At 42.2% G+C, this 16,132-nt stretch overlaps 1 protein-coding gene across 5 annotated transcripts in view; it reads left to right on the forward strand.

The window, feature by feature from the left end:
* The window catches only part of PAK3 (p21 (RAC1) activated kinase 3), a 148,449-nt gene that overhangs the window by 23,992 nt on the left and 108,325 nt on the right, over positions 1-16,132 (forward strand). For all 5 annotated transcript variants that reach the window (XM_045298575.1, XM_045298577.1, XM_004710052.4 and 2 more), the window contains exon 2: positions 10,848-11,046. In XM_045298575.1, coding sequence (XP_045154510.1) covers positions 10,872-11,046 — 175 coding nt within the window. In that variant the 5' untranslated portion in view covers positions 10,848-10,871. The remainder of the gene's footprint in view (positions 1-10,847; positions 11,047-16,132) is intronic.

The raw sequence follows: 16,132 nt of genomic DNA on the forward strand, positions 1-16,132 counted from the left end.
TTTGGCCTTGCGTTCGGGTTTAAAAAGGCCCCCCTGATAAGGGACAGCTGAGTTTTGCTATATGTTTGTGGCTCTTAGTTTGGAATTAAGACCAGGTTTCATTAGCTCCTATGTAGCTCTTCTCTTCCGGCATGCAATGGGAAGGGCATGACCCCTGAGGAAACAGAGTTGGCTCCAGAAAAAGTGGGAATTGAGGAAGGGTCTAGATCCTAAACTCTAGGATGATGAGCTCACACACAAGCTGGCTGCAAAGCAGTGCCAGGCATACAGAACGTGGCATACAGGACCCTCCAGCACACTTGGGTAATGAACTTCTGAGCATGTCTTTGAGGAAATCCATGCATTCTTTTTCATTGGGTGTGGATTAAGAAAAGGGTATCATCATTTGTGCAGAGTAACAGGGAGCAGCTAGAACCCATTTGGGCTGTTAGTTAGCATCTAAGTTGTTCCAAGAACACGGCAGTCTGGGTTTTGAGAAGTAGGAGATGTTTGATTACTCCGTTTTGCTTCTAACCGTTCATCCTCCCCACCTATTTCTTGAAGGCATCTTTGAGAAAAATCATGGGTATTTTTATGCTGGAGGAGAAAAAGAAGAAGAAGAAAAACCTTCTTTGAACCTCACTTCTTTGTGCATCTTATTTTGTCTTGCAAGAGCCGACACTGGCTATGTCCAAAGAAGAAAGCTGAACTAGCAGACCGGCTTGCAAATATGAAACCATGTCAGACAGCCATTAGCATTTTGGGCAGCATTAGCTGATGCCGCACACACGATGAATAACAAGATCTGGTGCTGCATACATTTCACAGCTGAAGAAGTCATTTGAAAAAGTCATTTGTGTCCCCACAGATAGTATTTGTAGTATATGCGGCCTCGGTGCTGGGGTAGACCTCCTGATTTCTGGATTTGCAACATGACAATGCCATTTGCAGCTATCAGATGCTGGCTCATTTGGACCTGCCAAGTTCCTGTGGTGAACAATGAAGTTACCCTTGAATGTGTTAGTCAAGCACAGGACAGCAGCAGGGCTAACCTCATTTGCTTGTATGTGTGTGGGAGAGAACATGGCTGTCCTCTGTGTCAGGGTGTCTAGAGGGATGTCAATAGGGAGCTACCTATTTTCAGAATCTACGATTGAAATTAGGCAGCTGTAAAAAGAGCTTGTGCCTCCTTTGCCCATCCTACTGCTTTAGCAAATCTCCTGCCGAACAAGTAGCCAGACGCCTCCTGATCAAATGATCTGAGAGATGGCTTCCCTCCATTGCACACTGTAATGGTATCTCCCAGTTGAGGCTCTCTGAAACCGCACACCCCTGTCTCTGATAGCAGAGTTCCCTTGGTATGTGCCCCAGAACAGACACGCTCCAAAACAGGGCCGTCTAAGAATTGGTCCAGCTGGCCAGAGAAACCTGTGGAAGTTCCGTCAGCATCATCACCCGACCCATTGGGTCTTTGGATGGGAAGAGAAATTGAAAGCAGTAAGTACCAGCCTGAAGTGGCTTAACTTGAAAAAGCTGGAAATGTTGTCGGTCTATCGAAGGAGGATAACGATGTAACTATGATGAGTGTGTGTGGGGGTAGGAGGAGCAGGTTCTTGGGTCCACCAACGTATTGGTGTCATGGAAATAGAATTAAGAGAAGAGTTGAAGAGAACCCAGATTCTAGCTTAGGCGTTTCACTTATTTTGTGATGCTTGGAAAGTCCAGTAACCTCTCTCTGTTTGATAAGTTCCTCAGGTGCACAATAGGGATGACATTCCTGTCTTCACAGTCTTTGTGGCAGTCTCAGGGAAGAGTAAGACACGAGAGGGCTCTGGCTGTTACAATTCTATGTATTAAAAAAGTGAAGTGCTCATGATCCTACGTGATTCCCAGTTGCTTGGCAGTTGAGTTGGTGCCAATATTTCCAAACTTGCATTCTTGAATCAAGCTTGCAATGAGTAGGCATATAGGCTTACGCAACACTGAAAACCTTTACTCCTAGCTGCACCCAATGCCTAGAGCATAATAGAGTCCCACTGTGTACCGTTGCACATTTATTTAACGCCCACTAGGAACAAGTCAGTGGGAGAAAGACTGGGCTCTCTACTCCTGTGAGCAGTTACGACTCCATGGCAGTGAGTTAGGTGTTTGGAGGAGCCTCAGTAACATAGTGGGCTATGAGTTAGGCTGCTAACCACAAGGTCAGCAGTTCAAACCACCAGTACACTCTCTGGGAGAAAGATGAGACTTTCTACTCCTGTAAAGAGTTAACAGCCTCAGCAACTCACAGGGGCAGTTTGACCCTGTCCTATAGGATCACAGTGAGTTGGAACGGACTCAATGACAGTGAGTTTGGGTTTTTAGAGGAACACACTAGATATTATGAAGGCATATGCTTATAACTAAGGGGACCCTTCCCTTCAAAGAACTCATGTGAGAGGAATAGCATATAGTTTAACTCCATTCAGTATGAGAGAAACCCACCAACCACTGCCATAGAGTTGATTCTGACTCAGAGCAACCCTATTAAGGGTTGCCATGGCTGTAAGTCTCTACAGGAGCTGACAGTCTTAGTTTTCTCTCCCTCGGATCAGCTGGTGCGTGTGTACTGCCAGCTTTTGGATAGCAGTCCAATATTAATCCCCTAGGGCTGCCAGAGTTCCTAGCACTAATGAACATGCTTCGTTGGGCCCATCTGCTAGACATACCTTAGTGGTTTCATGGCTTCTACACTGTCTGGGAGTTGGGAGAGGTTTCCAAGCTGGAGGGAGAATCACACCTGGTCTTTTACTCCCTCTGGAAGATAACATATATGTTCTTTCTCCCCATTCTATCATTTTAACAGTTTATGGGAATTTTAATGTTTGCAAAGCCATGAGAAATCTACAGATGGAAGTTGTAACATAAATACTCCTTGGAAATCATAGTAGATGTACTCCTTCTGGGAAATTAGATGGTTCTTCATTTGTTTTGTTTTTTTAAATGGCAAGTATATTAGAATACTACATCTGCTTCTATGCTCAGTCATGAGTGTCTGAGCCAGCTTGACCATTTATTAATAATGAGACCAAGATAAGTAGCTAAGTGTTAACATAGGCCAGTTAGAAAAGCATGATTCGATTCTCAGGCACGGTCTGTATACCTAGAGGCTCAGTTAGCTCTCTTGAAAATGTATGTTTTTGCTTAACAGGGGAACCAAGGGAAAGAGCCAGTGGGTAAACCTTGTATCAATTTTCTAGCCACCAAAGTACAATTTACTGTGCATCTCCCTTCCAATCCCTTCAATACTAGAAGTAGCATCCTCATATGCAATGAACAGTACAGTCTTGACCTCATTGTCAGTAGAGCTGTTGGCTGATTGACTATAGGTCTATGTTTACCGCCAACCTTGAAATCTGGAAGCAGCAATGAAAAGGTCTATTCTTTTTGCACAGTAGAACTAACTCTGCTTCCAAAGATTCCCCAAATCCTGGAACTTGGAGGGTTCTGAATCTTACTACATGTTTCACCATAGAATGATTTTTCACTAACTTAGTTACTACAGTTTTGCAACCCTGAAGTCCAACTTCTTTCATGTGTGTGCTTTCATGTCAGTTTCTTATCGTAGAACTGTCAGCTCATCTGCACAAGGCTTTTTGAAATCCTCCTCTTTGTGTAACTGTCTCAGAGACAGTAAGAAGATGCCTCTGGAAATGTCCCCTAAGCTATATCTCAGTCCTGTGTTGGATCATCTAGTTTGCCATAAAAGGGATCTTAAACTTATTATTCATGTGCTCACCAATTTGTGACCATAACATTTCGTGGCTGGGATTTTTGGAGCGCTTCCCCTGGGTTTACTAGATTGTGGCTGTGCATCTGCTGGCCTGGCCTTTTTTTTTGTAAGAGGGGCAGTATTCCTTTGGCTTTTCATTATGGAAAATATGCCCCCAAACTATTTATTTTGATTTTGAAAGCAGATAATAGACATGTTGGTTGTTTCCATTTATTTATATGGTGACATCAGATCTGATGGGAGCATTTGTTTACTTCCAATGGCTTTGGAACTTGATGAACAGCCCTTGCAAGTGGTCGGACCAGTCTGTCGGGATTCTCACCCTTTACCCACTTAACTAAGCTGATTGTGGCAAATGGCCGCGTTTGTCATTTGGGGGTCCCATCTAATTCACCATGATGCCATAGTATCCCTGAAGATCACATTAACCAGAGGAACTAGTTAGGTATTCATGGTTCACCTTGACTCTTGGAGCCATGAAAGCCAGTGGTTGTCTTTGTCATCATTACCGAACCATCCCTGCATGACTACTTTGGCCCCTCATGGATTGAGAGAGAATGTATTTGGAGGAATGAGAGACTAATGATCTTTTTTGTAGCATATGTGCTGCCGAAGCGAGCACAACTAATGATCTTTTTTTTGACCCTGTTCAACCATGTCACCTAAAGTTACCATTCATCTTGATAATAGTTTTTCTGTGAAACTCTTTATAGTACAGCTTTTATATCAAAAGGCAAGTCATTGCAGGACTGTGTGTTTGCGTGAGAGAGAGAGAGAGAGAGAGAGAGAGCTGGGGAGAAAAAGAGAGGGCGGAGGCATTGGAAAGGAAGGAGGAAAAGAGGAGGGGTCCATATTTTCTAGTATTCTAAAAATAGTCTGTTCATGCTCCTTGGTTCAAGAGGCCTATTTCTGCCTGTGGATGAATTGTGATGATCAAACCAGAGTAGTGGCAATCCATCCAGGTCCCAAGGGCTGGAGCAAAAATTGGCGCCATCAGCAGTAACAATTTGAATTTTCTCTGAAAACCCTAGTAGCCAAGCGTGAAACCAATCTGTGGGCAGATATTAAACGGTTTCTGGTTCTCCCTTAAAGTTGGCTCAGTGAGGGTTCCCAGTTAAATGCTTTTAGACTAGACAGTTGGGTAACTTATGGTTATTGACCGCATATACACTAAACCATGCAGTGGATTTGAACTCAGAGAGACCGTCTGGGACGGACTGGAGCTGCTCCTGTGGGTTTCCGAAGTTGTGGATCCTGGCGGGTGCATGCAGCCTCATCTCTCCTGCGGAGGCGGATAATGGATTCAGGCTGCTGACCTGTGGTGAGCAGGCCCATTAAACCACCAGAGCTCATGAGACCACCTACAACGGGGCGTCAAAATGTTGTAGAAAAAAATGTTCTTATATTTTAATTCCATTTTTCCACACACTTTTTCAAGCTCCCTCACAGTTTTGTTTTTGGGTCCCCAGTGACTGGAATATAGTAGGAATTCTGTTTTTTAAAAAAAATTAGCTGGGTGCTCCTACAATGCTAAGGGCCAAAATGTAAAGGTGAACCAAGTGGCCTGTGGCTAGCACCATCCAACATGCAAGCGTCTGTCCTAGTTGTTGTTTTTAAGTGGGTTCCCAGAACATAATGGTGCTTTTGTATAGTTCTTGAAATAGAGTCGGCAGCCATCTCAAACAAGATGGTCCTCTTTCAAGATCTTGGAAATAATGACATCACGGGCAGACAGAACCAGCAATCCATGAATAGCATCCTTTGTAGAAAGCTGTCATGGGAGAGGACTTAGTTTAGTAAATTGACATTATTTACAAACATATAATAAAACTCCTTTTCCCTTCATTTTTTGAGCAATAGTAGGAAACACCTCCCACATGGGAAAAACATTAATAGCAAGGTTGCCTTATAGGTCCCTGCCCAATCCCCACTGGTCTCCTCAAAGCATCACTTAACTTTCCTTTGATTATGCCAAGGCTTTCTGGTTTGTTTTTTGAAGATAGGGTAGAGATACCAACACCTCCTACGCTATTCTTTTGTAAGTAATGAAATGAAGATCACTGGAAGTGTGTGTTGTGGGAGCTTTGGGTCAGAAATGACTACAGTGCAGTAACAGGAGGTGATAGTTTGCATTTCATATCCCAAGTAGCCCGGTCTTCCCACCTAAAAATCCCTGGTCAAATCAGACAGTCAGATCAGGTCAGAGGGAGTAATTAGCAACCAAAAAAAGGAGGTCACCCTCAGCTGTTTAAAAGTCATTGTCTTCCAGTTGATACTGGCACATAGCAACCCTCTTTGCTGGAGGAGACCTGCCCTGGAGAATTTCCAAGGGTGCCACATTTAGCTAAAGAGCTCTAGTGGCATAGTGGTAAAGCAGCTGTCTGCTACAGAAGGTCAGAACTTGGAACATACCAGTCAGGCAGCAGGGAAAAGATGTGGCTATATGCTTTTTTTAAAGACTACACTCAAATTCACTGCCACAGAGTCGATTCTGACTCATAGTTACCCCATAGGATAAAACCGAACTGTCCTGTCCCTGTGGGTTTCCAAGACTAACTCTTCATGGGAGTAGAAAGCCTCTTCTTTCTCCTGAGGAGCAGTTAGCAGCCCAGTGCATAAACTCTACACCACCAGGGCTCCCTCCATGAAGATTACTGCCTTGGGCACCCTATGGGACAGCTCTACTCTGTTCTATAGTGTGCGACGAGTCAGCATCAGCTTGACGGCAAGAGGTTTTCTATTAATCTTTATGAAAGCAGACGGCCACATTTTTCTCTGTAGAGCCACAGGTAGGTTCAAACCACCAACCTTTCACATAGTAGCTGAGAACTTTGACGCCTACACCCCTATTCTGATATTAGTGACACCTACTTATCAAAAACAAAAGGGATTCTTACTTTTGCTTTATTATTGCAGGACCAACTTTGGCTGTCATTTGAAAGAGGCTCTGGCACTTGTCATTACATTTAGCTTATAAAGTGGCCGTGGCTTTGTTCCCCTATGAAACACACTTAAAAGTATTCTTATTGTGAATCAGGTGAAGGTTTACCAAGCAGGTCGTAGTTGTCCTTTCAGTAATTCATATGCATTCTGATTCAACTCATCCATTGCAATCCCGTCAATGTAGCATCACTTATCGCACTTCCTCTCAGGTTTACTGTTTCCAGTCTTCCTTTCCTAACCCTTTGTACTTTGTCCTGGTATAAATGTTGCCCTTTTGATCATAAATGGTTGATTATTCTAACTCGGAAGTGAGTTCAGTTCTGGACCTGAAGGATAATGGTCATAGGCTTGGAGATCTCACCAGATCCTAGCCAACCAGTAAACTTGCTCTATTTTGCGTTCTGTTCCTTGTTTCCCCCCTACCCTACTCTACCCAGGACCTTCTAATGTGATTCTTTTCAGAGCCGCTGATAGTGGTAGCTGGGCACCATCTAGTTCTTCTGGTTTCAGGGTTGTGGAGACTGTTTTCACAGTTTCGACTACTGGAAACACTTTTTAAAACTTGACTCTTTTAGGTATTTTCCTTTCAAGTGTTCGGTTCCTTTGCAATAGCCACACTAAATTTTATGTTGCTGAGACTTAACAGGATGACCATCTTGTAACTCAATGCCATCAAATCAATTAGGGTTTATAAAAATCCTATAGGGCCGAGTAGAGTCATTTCTTGGGGTTTCTGAGACTCTAAATCTTACTGGGAGATATTAGCCTCATCTTTGTCCCATGGACTGGCTAGTAGCTTTGAACTGACAGCCTTTTGGTTAGCAGCCCAGTGCTTAACCCACTGTGTTACCAGTACTCCTTTGATTCAGCCATTCTTTTTGAAACCAGAAAAGTAAAGTGGAAGAAGAGAAAAGGAGTTAGGGGGTGCCAAAAAAAATAACAAGAAGAAAAAAAACAAAAATTCAGAGTGCCTTGTTTCAGGTGGCAAATTCTGCTGTGTGACTAAATTTCAACCACGGACACATCAACATCAGAATAATGCAACTAATGGGGTCAGTCTTTTTTAAAAATCATTTTATTGGGGGCTTGTACAACTCATCACAATCCATACATACATCCATTGTGTCACGCACATTTGTACATTTGTTTCCCTCATTCTCAAAACATTTGCTTTTTACTTGAGTCCTTGGTATCAGCTCCTCATTTTTCCTCCTCCCTTCCTGCCTCCCCTCCATCAAGAACCTTTGATAATTTATAAAATATTATTTTGTCATGTCTTACACAGTCCAACGTCTCCTTTCACCTACTTTTCTGTTGTCCATCCCCCAGGGAGGGGGTTCTACCTAGATCCTTGTAATTGGTTCCCCCTTTCTACCCCACCTTCCCAGTATGGCCACTCTAAGCACTGGTCCTGAGGGGTTCATCTGTCCTGGATTCCCTGTGTTTCCAGTTCCTATCTGTACCAGTGTACATCCTCTGCTCTAGCTGGATTTGTAAGGTAGAATTGGGATCATGATAGTGGGGGGAGGAAGCATTAAAGAACTAGAGGAAAGTTGTATGTTTCATCGTTGCTACACTGCACCCTGACTGGCTGGTCTCCTCCCTGTGACCCTTCCGTAAGGGAATGTCCAGTTGGGTCCCTACTCCACACTCCCCCTCATTCACAGTGATATGATTTTTTATCCTTTGATGCCTGATACCTGATCCCATCGACACATCGTGATCACACTGGCTGATGTGCCTCTGTTATGTGAGCTTTGTTGCTTCTCAGCTAGATGGCCACTTGTTTACCTTCAAGCCTTTAAGATACCAGACACTATATCTTTTGATAACTGGGCACCATCAGCTTTCTTCACCACATTTGCTTATGCACCCGCTTTGTCTTCATCGATCGTGTCAGGAAGATGAGCATCGTGGAATGCCAGTTTAATAGAACAAAGTGTTCTTGCATTGAGGAAGGCTTGAGTGGAGGCCCAATGTCCATCTTCTACCTTAATACTAACCCTATAAATATATGCACATAGATCTATTTCCCCATTATCATATATAAATATGTTCTAGATACTACTAGTACTAGTGTATGAGGCCAGTGCTAATGGGTTTACATTCTCCTGTGCAGTTTGATAGTTGACCCCAGAGGTCCATGTTCTAAGTTCATTTCTCTTGTAGTGAGACAGAGAACTTAGAAGGGTCAACTATCAAACTACACAGGATAATGTAAGCCCATTAGCACCGGCCTATTACCCTAGTACTATGGTAGTAGTATCTAGAACATAGATACTGGACAGCAGAGTTGTTTTTCCATTTTATCTTGTATTGTGGTTTCTTCTCCAGAGATGGCTTATCTTATCCAGTGGTCACCAGCAACAAGGCCTGTATTACTGGGTAGTTCCATTAGCATGATTACTGAAAAGATAATAATTTGGTCTTCATTCACTAAGAAGCCTAAAACTCAAACAAAGCAAAAGAAGAGCTCTCTTTTTAAAATTAAGAGAGTTAGGCAGTCATGTGTGTACATGAAAATGCTATTAACCAACCCACTCTCAGGAGCCTAGGTGGTGTAATGGACTATGTGGTGGGCTGCTAACCACAAGGTCAGCAGTTCAGAACCACCAGTGACTAGTCATTCTGCAGGAAAATACGAGGCTTTCTACTCCTGTAAAGAGCTGGTCTCAGATACCCACAGGGGATAGTTCTACCCTTCCCTATAGGGTCACAATGAATCAGAATCGACTTGATGACAGTGAGTTTTGTTTCCTGTTGTTTTGTTTTATTCTCAAGTAAAGGATGAATACATTTAAAAGAAACAGGAATTTAGAAAAATTCTCAACAACATGATGCAATTTAGAGTTCATCATGGGCAACAATGAATATATTACCACCATTATGAAAAGTTAAACAAACAATGATATATTTCTCATGATAACAGTTAATGAGAAATATCTGCTGTGTTTCTTTGTTGTTGTACTTAGCTTTGTTATGGTAAATGTTGTTGGAATAATGTGATATTTCTGGGAGCGTTTAGAGAGGTCTTAAGCCCCTAAATTAATGCCAGGTAATAGATACACAGAGATTTTGTTGCAATGAAGTGTGGTTTTTCCCAGTACTTTGGCCTCCTCGTGGGATTCAACTTGAATATACTCAGCCCAAGACATGACATACTAAAGAATAATGAAATCTGAGGGAAATGAATTGCTAAAGCCCTACTGGTCCTTGTCATCTCTCTTGTTGCTCTCTCTGCCAGTATATCAAGTATGACAGCGAGTAAGGCTTTGGCACCTCCTCTGGAGCTCTTTTTTGCTCATGGTGTTTGGCCCATCATTGCCTTCTACTTAAGGATTCTGGGTGACAGTAGTGTAGTGGGTTGCTCAATGGGCTGTTAACTGAAAAGTCAGCAGTTCAAAACCACCAGCCACTCCATGAGACAAAGATGAGGCTTTCTACTCCCATAGAAAGTTATAGTCTCAGACACCCACAGGAGCAGTTCTACCATATCCTATAGGGTCACTATGAGTTGGAATTGACTCGATGGTTGTGTTTGATTTTGGTTTGGTACCTTCTGTTTCATGGGAGAAGATGGGGCTTCATTTCACATAATACTCTCTAGCTCATATGATTACTGGATTGTTCCTCAGTTCATCCCCATAAAACTATAGGTTGCCTTACATAAGCCATGTACATATGTGTAAGAAATAGACCCAAAGAAGAAGAAATAGACCCCCAAAGTCATCCCAGTGGTAAAGGGACTAACAAATCATTGTTGTGGGCCTTTGCACATTGACCACCAAATCGCTGTTAATTTCAACCTCCCGTAGTTCTACCTGCTTATGTTAAAGAAGAGAGGTGGCAAATTGTTCATCGAAAACCTGAGTGGCCAGCAGAGAATCAAGAATTTCACCATGGAAAAAGCCAGATGTTTTGGCGTACAGGTCAGAAATCCATGCATTGTCATCTTTGGCAAATGGCCTCCTTGATGTTCGGGAGGCAACTCCAGGCCATCCAGGAATGTGACACCTCAGAGGTATCTGGACAAAACTGGGGACAAGGAGAGACAAATGCTTTGGTTTCTAAGATGCCAGAATCCCCATATTTCTGTGATTAAAAAAAAAGTATTCTCCTTTCTTAACATCTGTTTTCTCCTCCTCTACTTTAGGGGCCGTGCGTGTCGTAACTGAAAATGTCTGACAGTCTGGAGAATGAAGAGAAACCCCCAGCTCCCCCACTCAGGATGAATAGTAACAACCGAGATTCATCAGCGCTCAACCACAGCTCCAAACCTCTGCCCATGGCACCTGAGGAGAAGAATAAGAAAGCCCGGCTGCGCTCTATCTTCCCAGGAGGAGGGGATAAAAGTAAAGTATCAGTGGCCGGACATTGAAAAGGGGCTAGTTTAGTCTCTCATTGTCACTTTCTTTCCTGGGTAGTCATTTCTTGAGCAGTGGCTAGTCAGCACCAGCGTGACCTTTACCATTTACATCTTCAGTGGGTGCCTTTTGTTAGAGGATGACTTTCTGTGAGCGTACAGAAAATAATGCTGTGTTTGCCTTTCACGTGTAACCGTATGTACAGTGTTCAGCTTACAGAAACCATAGCCGAAATATTCCCTTGACTAAATCCACAGTGACTTACTTTCAGATCACTTTGATGAAAATTTATAGCACAGTCATCTGTTCCTAACTGTAAGTTGTCCTTCTTAGAACTTTGAGGTTAAACTTATGTCTATATCCCTTTTCCACAACTGTGGCAATTTTGGTATGGGTCAATGGGAGCCACTCTGAGTGGCCACCATATTGTCTCTCTTACTATATCCCAAGGTAGCAAGACAGTTCAGAGTCATTTGTTTGTTCTTGTCTTCTGCCAGTTGTCCCCTCCACATTCAACCCCATTTGCACTGAGTATCACGACAATATATTGTCATTTGCTTCTGTGTGTTGTTCATGGCACCTACCATTTGATGTTTGACTTTCATATACTGACACCCGGTGATCCTCAGCGATGCACAGGGTCTGATAAGTCAATTGTCAAGCTGCATTAATTAGCATAGGAAGCTGCAACCAGACCGCGATCCATAGGATGAACTGTACTGTGGCTCTGAGGAACGCAGAGCCCAGGGTACTGGCACCACAGGATGTTGCCAAAAGTGCAAGAAGGAGGATGGCTTGAGAAGACCAAAGGGACATGCTTGATCTCGAGCTACTTCTTCAAGGTAAAACTCAAAGCTCCCTGAGATACGGTGTTAAGTGAATTCACAGTTCATACAAGAAAAAAAGCAGAAAATGCTGTTAGGGCCGGTATTGCCTCTTGTAGACCCTTCATCACTCCCAAGTGGCTTTATCCCTCTTACCTCAAAGATGGAGAACAAAGATGTCAGACCTATTGTTGGAAGATAAGCAAAGAAAGTATGAAACACTGGCCATACGCTGAAGATATTTCAGAAGGCAAATTTTGCCTGGAATCATGGGGTAGTGTGAGAAATTTTAAGTATCACTATCACCCGAAGACCAAGTCTCTTATGACATTGGTGCTGAAGAAAGAACCAGTAGATTCTTAGGCTCCTGTGTTGGGTCCTCCGACACTGTAGCACGTGATTGATGAGGGGGATTACAAATGGAACAAATCTGTGATATTGTTGAGACTGACCACTTTGGAAGCCTTTCAATAAGCCCACTTTGCCATTTTGATGAGCAAGAGCCAACTGATGGTGGCATGAGGTCAGCAAAAACAAACTGACAACCTCTGTGTTGGGCCAACACTTGAGGTGACGTCATAGTGAAACCATTGCTGTTCTACAAAAACCTTTACGCAAGTCTTCTCAAGGTCAAAATCAAAGCCAAGCTTACTGGTATGAAAACAGAAAAGCCTGGGCGAGAGCTCCGCTCCTGAAGGAATGGTTTAAACAGTGATTTCTGGTAGAACTTCAAGACTACTTGAAAGCAAACGCCCTTGAATTCAAAGTCCCATTGATTCTTTACAATCCTGTTGTCACCTCAGATGCATTGGCCTATGTGTATCCCAATGCTAAAGTTATTTTTATAACCAACTACATGTCTCAGATCCTTCAGCCCTTAGATCAATGTGTGATACAGCTATTCAAAAATTTACTCTAAACTAGTACAACATATACTCGAGTATAAGCTGAACCGAATATCTGTTGAGGCACCTAATTTTACCCCAAAACTGCGTTTAAAATGTGCTAAAAAACTCAGCTTATACTCGAGTATATATGGTATATAGCTCTGTTGTACAAATTCTGGCCAAAATACCTCTGTCTGAAGCTCCTAATGCACGGGATGCCTATGCCATCACAAGTGCTGTGCTCTTCAGAGGAGAGGCAATAGGTGGTTTAGCAAAACCTGTCCTTAACGATGGTATTGTAGTGTAGTGGTTGTGTGTTGGGCTGCGATCCACATGGGTTGACAGTTTGAAACCACCAGCAGCTCCTCAGGAGGAAGACTGGGCTTTCTACTCCCGTAAACAGTTATAATCTTGGAAATCCACGGGGGTGGGCATGGCGGGAGGGGGAATCACTGCGTGTCAGCATTGACTTAATGGCAGTGAATTTAGTCTGGGTTTTTTTTAACCCTTAATAAAAAGCCCGGGAGAAGATTTGGCTAGATATGGCACAACATCGTTCAGCAAGCCCTGTGGAAGACAAAGACTCTGGATCAGAAGAGCCTTAGGAGGAGGTTGCACATTTGACAAAGGAACAGTCGTGGGCCGAAGTTGAATCTGAACTTACTAACACCAATTCTAATGATAATTTGATACTGATACAGGATGAGCCTCAGGAATTTTCCAGTACTCCAGAAGTGATCATCACAAGTGACTGTGTTAGGCTGGGTTGACTAGAGAAATGAATTCAGAGACACTCATATACGTATAGGAAAGAGTTTTATATCAAGACATTATATAGCGAGAAAACATCCCAGTCAGTCCAACTCAAGTCCATAAGTCTGATACTTGTCTGTATGTCCATCTTCAGACTCACACAGCCACATGCAATGATGCAGAATGTAGGAGTATCACAGACCAGTGGATACAAAGTCTTATGGATCCAATAGCGGTGAACACATCTCCAGGGCTCTAGAAGCAATCAGGGTCAGCCAGCAGGAAGGTGAAGGTAGAGAGGGAGAGGGGTGGGGAGGTGCCTAGGGTCCTCCTTATGAGAAGACCATGCCCACAAAGAGACACCGTCAGGCTTTGACCTCATTGACAGGTTGAATACCACCCCTACGCTTTTCTATATCTTCAAGTTGACAGGAAGTTATGTAACTTCCACAGTGATAATGACGATGATTAGTAGGCTCTAGGACTTGCGACAAATCCAATCAGAAGCACCAGTAGCAAAATTCTAGAACAAGATCTACGCTTCCCCATGAAAGTCAGGGAAATTCAAACCTTTACACATAGGATCTTATCTGTTCAAACCTTGAATGATTTGGTAGAACTCAGTAAAGAGATATTATGATGCCTTCAAAGAGAAAAAAAAGTTGCATAGCACAGAAAATATCTGCAGTAGAACTTGAATCAAGCAGTGCCATTTAATACCATTGCTGGACAACTAAATCAGTGGCCTTCAGACAAAACTTGAATGATTTAATTCACTGAATACAGAGATGCTAAAAGTCATTAGAAGACAAAGTATTTTCAGAATTGTCAAAGTCATTAAGTAGTGCCCTTAAATTGACTTGCTTGTTAGCGCTAAAGCCACAAGCAAGTTGCTACCATTTTAAGATTGGTCTTGGATGACTCTGGGAATATAGAGGTCCGTGCTTTGAATTTACAGGCCAGCTATGTCGTTGCTCCTCTGTCACACCAATGTTCTACTTTCATAATGCTTGGTACACCCTCACTAGTGCTGGAAATCATCTCAGGAAGCTGCATAGAGCCTATCATTCTTACTAGTTTAAGCTATGTAAACTCATTCTTTTTATGTAATACACTGTTGATATTGTTTTACTTACTGAGCATAAAAAACGATTTATAAGTGCTTTCAAAATACACTGCCTGTGGTTTTTGTTGTTGTTGTTCCTCATAAAATGATCATTTCCTCAGCTGAATTCTACTTTGGAGGGTTTTCATGAACCCAACCTTCATAGATGAGGAGGGATTACTGTTTCTCTGTTCCTGCCTTAGGTGGCTGTCTTGAACGAATAACAAGAGCACTGGACTTGCCTTTTGAGACTTGGGTTCAAGTCCTATCTCTGTCTCTGATCATTGCAGCTGGGCCAGTCACTTAGCCTCCCTCAGTGCTTTAATTTACTCAACTGTTAAATGAGAATAGTCCTACATGGCCTACCTCACCAGGCTATTTTTGATGATCAAATGTAATTCTAAACATCAAAGTGCTACCAAAATATAAAAATGTATGTGTTACTTAACTGGGAGGTATAACACTAGACGTTAGAAATAATCAACAAACAACCTCTAAAATGAATAGTTAGAATTATACTTTCTTTGATAAAGTAACGTTCTCCTTAGCTCGAGCTTAAATGCTCATTATCAAATTTTCTTTTACAAAATGAAAAATTACACAACTCAAAAATCACCAGATTGGTATATTTGTCTCAGTCTCTTATTGTCTCTCTCATCTGATAGAAATTTAATTAATGTCAAGATTTTGGAAATGAACAAATCTCAGAAACAAACAACAGTAACATTTTGGTAGATATCTCGCCAGACTTTTTCTCTATGGTTATATAGTCACATCGACCTTTTAACAGGTTTTACAGTTTTCATTCTCCTTTGTACTTAATATCAAAATATTTCTTACTCTTTACCAACCTCTTCATAAATACCGTTTTAGTTGATGTATAATATTTCACCAGACAGTGGTTTTATGATTTCTTTGACCGTTTTCCTTTTGTTGGATATTTGGAATCTTTCCCAATTTTTGTTATTGCAAACAATGTCATAGTGTCCTGTTTTATGACATAAATGTTTTAAAAGGAATCTCCTAAGCAGGATTTCATTGGCCAAGTGGAACTTCAAGAGACAGGGAGAGGAAAAATAAGGCATGATGGTTGTGATTTCAAGATCAAAGCTCTGTCTTTGTTGGAAACTTTCAGGAACTGGATCCTGGTCATAGAAGAAATTAGGAGGGACAATTTGCCACCATTTTATGACTCTTCACTATAGAAAGGTATTTGGGATTAAACCAGGAAAAGGACCTCCTGAACAGTGGTTTGACAATTTTATGAACCCTGTGAAACTGATCAGGCTACTAGAAAGCTTGGAGCCTAATTGTGTGTCCCCCACATAGCACTTGCAGTGGGACTCTGTGATATATATGCACCTTTGTATTAGTTTTCTTTCAGGCTGCATTTTATGTTCCAACCATTGTTTTGTTTTTCCTTTTTCTTCCTTATCTACTTTGAATTTATGCTAACATGTAGTATTTTGTGTATTCTTGTGTAAGCCACCTGACATCCGTTTTGG

The sequence above is a fragment of the Echinops telfairi genome, unplaced genomic scaffold, assembly GCF_000313985.2.
Source record: "Echinops telfairi isolate 266 unplaced genomic scaffold, ASM31398v2 ScPeMD7_7427;HRSCAF=8465, whole genome shotgun sequence".
In the NCBI taxonomy this organism is placed as follows: Eukaryota; Metazoa; Chordata; class Mammalia; order Afrosoricida; family Tenrecidae; genus Echinops; species Echinops telfairi.